Source organism: Limulus polyphemus, unplaced genomic scaffold, assembly GCF_000517525.1.
Source record: "Limulus polyphemus unplaced genomic scaffold, Limulus_polyphemus-2.1.2 Scaffold3825, whole genome shotgun sequence".
In the NCBI taxonomy this organism is placed as follows: domain Eukaryota; kingdom Metazoa; phylum Arthropoda; class Merostomata; order Xiphosura; family Limulidae; genus Limulus; species Limulus polyphemus.
Window position 1 is genome coordinate 62,283 of NW_013669435.1, and position 4,279 is coordinate 66,561.

Consider the following 4,279-nt stretch of genomic DNA (forward strand, 5'->3'; position numbering starts at 1 on the left):
TCTCAACACCGACATGTATGAGAACTTATATATATATATATATATATATATATATATAGATGTGCAGAAGTTTACGAAAATTGTAGATCGTTTCCCTTATCGCAGAAATAGCTGACATTGGATCAGTAAGGAGAAAATTGTCTTTTACAGTTCATTTAATATTGCTCCGACATGTTTGTTTTAGAAACAACGAATGACTAATATTTATATTCAGTGCATTCTCCGTTTGGTGGACTTCGGTTGATAACTTGCGAAGTTCGAATCTTTGGTACACACTTAAAAAGGTGCCTTTGCTGACCGGTAACATATCGCTCACATCTTGATTTATTATGTTTGCATAGTTCTGTGAAAAAAACAACAACTAACTTCTGGTGTCTCTGAACAGTCGCATCATGCGTTGCAATACGGGGTAGAGAAAACCTCCTTGTTAATAATTGACAGTGGTAGTAGCGAGACGTTTAATCAAAATAAGGACGGTCACTGGCTAGCACCGATACAGCTATGAAAGTTTAGCTGTGTGAGCTTCAGAACACAAGATGAATCATTTAAGCGGTTTGTCTCTCCAACTGCGCACAGCATAACTGCAGGATCTTCACATCGTAGTTTCTACTCCTTTGCGTTTTACTTGTAGTACTTATACATCCACAGAGTTAAAGGGAACTTTGAATTCTTTGAAGCAGATGAAACGTATATTTTGAAAACTAGGAAAATCAAAAGGAGAAAATTCTGGGCAGAAAAAATGGAATATATATATATATATTCTACATTTTGTGCACACGTCCATGGGCCTACCCGCATATGCTGAACAATATATAGTTCGATAACTTCCAAAATCTGTGGAAAAACAGATATGTTTAACTCAAATATGAGTAAAAAGGGCCAACGTTCTTGGTAAAAATGCAGATTTTTCGAGAAAAAGTATTATTACGTATTTCTGATCGCTCGTGAGCTTTGCAGTGTGACTGCTGTAAAGTTAGATTAGTTCGGTAGTGTTTAAAATTAAACCTTGCAAACTTACCATTGACATGGTAAATCTTTGTAAGATTTAATTGTTAAAAGTATCAAGTGTTTTATAAATATGTGAAATAGTTGAGTGTTAAAATTAAGGTTTCACATAAGATTGAGAGTGGAATTTTGTTGTAATCGTTATGTTTGGCCATTTGGGAAACAACCGACGAATGTCATAACAAAGTAGGCCTACATTGTATAAAATACTTCCTAGTTGAAATGATAATTCGGTATGTGTTTGAGAACGTTGTTTCTGAAGTCTTGCTCATAACCTTACTCGTATTCACTAAGATAACCTGACAATAAGTGTCAACTACTCGTACTTACATAACCTTTGAGTAACGAATAACTAGTTTTAATAAGAATTTCGGCCAGAGGTAAGTTTTTATGTATAAACGTTGAGTTCTAAATCATTTTCTTCAACCAAGTTCGAAGTGTTCTAGAGCCGCGCGAGAAAAAATTTAAAAATAGTGTCTACTGAAAGATAACTTGTATATTAACTTGGTTAAATCCGGCTACCATTCTTTGTACGATTTACAGAAAATTTACAAAACCAGGTAAAAGAAAAAGAAGAAAAATAGTTAAAATATGTTTAGATGTACAGTGGCCATCAGACTTGACACTTTAAATCTGGGACTTTTAGCTGCGGTATAGCGGCTCATAGAATGGCCCCGAGTTTGTTTTTCAACTACAAGATTTTAGCTCGTATCTCATTACAGCCGCGGCTCTTGAGGATTCCCTCTTTCGTTTTGAGAAGGAAGGTCTTAGCTTAAAAAATAAAATGATTGACTAGATGCAGAAAGTTGATTTACAATATGCTTCAAAATAAACTGAAAATCTCGTATATTTAAATATATGTGACTAATGAGTATTATGTTCGTAGGTGAAATTCGAGGTGAGTTTTTACTGAACAATCCTCTTGATTGCAGGCGAGCTCACCTGCGGAACTGTCTGGAGAGACTTAAGGAGATTGTACCTTTAGGCGCCGAGTCGAGTCGCCATACAACGTTAGGTCTATTGACCAAAGCCAAATTATTTATTAAGGTAAGCTCCTATTGGTGTGATATTCTAGGCATTATATATAGTTATTTCTTCCGTAACGTGAATTAGGGTACCGTTATTATTCACTGTGTGAAATATATGTGTGTGTGTGTGTGAAGTAAATTAATCATAACTTTGTAATATGTAGAAATAACCTTATAACCCGAGCGATTTCGGAAGGTGGACCTTTCCTCTTCAGGGGCAAACTAGGAGGTCCGCCTTTCGAATGCGCTCGGTTTATAGGGTTTTTATGTACTTCTATCAAGACGTCTTGAACCTACGCGTTTTACTAACATCATGTTTGTACTATGTAGTTGGACCTTTCCTCTTCAGGGGCAAACTAGGAGGCCCACCTTTCGAATGCGCTCGGTTTATAGGGTTTTTATGTACTTCTATCAAGACGTCTTGAACCTACGCGTTTTACTAACATCATGTTTGTACTATGTAGTTGGACCTTTCCTATAAATGGTTAACATTATGCACTAAGGTTAATTTTTTTATATTTTAAGAAGTCGTAAATTCTTTTGCATAGCAACCGAGTCTCTCGTATCATTCCAGAATGATGGCATCTTTTGTAACGTACGTTTTCAGAACAAACATTCAGGTTGAAGTATTTAGTTTTAATGCAAACATTAATATACCTTGTATTACTTATAAGTGACATCCCTCAGTAACGTAATATATTCAGATTATCATAATAATACGCAGTGATAAATCATATGCTTTCTTGGGCGTAATTATGCTACGCTATTCACTGGACATTAGTTAAAAAAAACAGAAACATCATTATCGGGATATTTCGGGAAAAAATTACACAAAACCTGAACAGTTTATTGGTGCTTCTTTAGTTTAGAATTTTAGATTTACGCATTGCTATTAAGAAATAACGCATAATCACGACAGCGTGACCACGTATTGTTTATTACGGGAAAAAATAAGAATGGTTTCAAGAAGTGTTTGGAGTACATGATTATGTGAAACAGACTGATTTTTCAAGCACTTACGTACATATTGTGACGTTCTGTGCGGCTGGTGTTATAAAACATTTATACCTTCCATACCTAGAATTTGGAAGAAAAGGAGAGGAAGCAACAGTCTCAGAAAGATCATTTACTAAGAGAACAGAGGTATCTGAGGCGAAGGTTAGACCAGTTGGAGGACCCTATAGATATCCACAAGCGTAGAAGTGTCAGCGAATGTAGTATGTCCACGTCCCTCTCTGCGAGCTCCCCCTCGGAAACAGGTGGGCGTTTTCGTTCTTATAGTTTACAGTGCTGTAATTACTAAGATTAATGATCTCGGAGAAAGAACTTGTATTAGAATTCATGTACTTATCTAATATATAGGAAATCTCCAAAAATGCTGAATTTTTTTTTAATTTCTTAGTATAAATTTTAGCGAAACGTTTCATTGAATGCGTCTGTTAAACGAAGGTCCAGCTCTTACGATTGAAAATGAGATTAGTATGACTATTTGTACACTAGAATGGTAGCAGTAAAATTAATAATCAAAAACCACATAATTGGTCGGATGACATCACGTGACATCACTAGGCTTAGTATGTTTATAATCTATAATTGTTAACTAAAGAAAAATGTTTTTCGTAATTCTTTCCATATTTATTTGAAATCGATCGGTAATTTCTCGGAGCTTATTAATAATTGTGAAAAATTAATAAAAGCTACTGAAGACTGAAGCGTAAAAGGTTCAGTTATCTTATCTCAAGTCACAATTAAATACTTCGTTATAATTCATTTAAGCTATGACATATAAAATAAAATGATATACAGCATCAATAAACTTACAGTAATATACATAAACACCACTAGACGCCGTAGCTTGACAGGTACTGTTATTATATGGGGCATTAACAAGCTTACACTAATGTAAAAACACCATTACATACCGTATATAGCTTGACAGGTTTCCACGTACCGTTATTATATAGAGCATTAACAAGCTTACACTAATGTAAAAACACCATTACATACCGTATATAGCTTGACAGATTCCAAAGTACCGTTATTATATAGAGCACTAACAAGCTTACGCTAATGTAAAAACACCATTACATACCGTATATAGCATGTTATGTTACGACCACGTGATCCCAGATCTCTACTATTGTTGTAACAAAGTTCTGTGAAGCAAAGTGAGGTAAGCCTTACACAACTTATCTTAACAAAAGTATCTTCACATCCTCTGATCACGTGTGCATTAGCATTGGATG

General features: G+C 35.0%; 1 protein-coding gene across 1 annotated transcript in view; it reads left to right on the top strand.

The window, feature by feature from the left end:
- Positions 1-4,279, top strand: part of LOC106470108 (max dimerization protein 1-like) — a 68,425-nt gene that overhangs the window by 43,746 nt on the left and 20,400 nt on the right. Inside the window, exons 4-5 of the mRNA XM_013930634.2 lie at positions 1,938-2,052; positions 3,115-3,292. Of these exons, the coding sequence (XP_013786088.1) occupies positions 1,938-2,052; positions 3,115-3,292 (293 nt within the window). The remainder of the gene's footprint in view (positions 1-1,937; positions 2,053-3,114; positions 3,293-4,279) is intronic.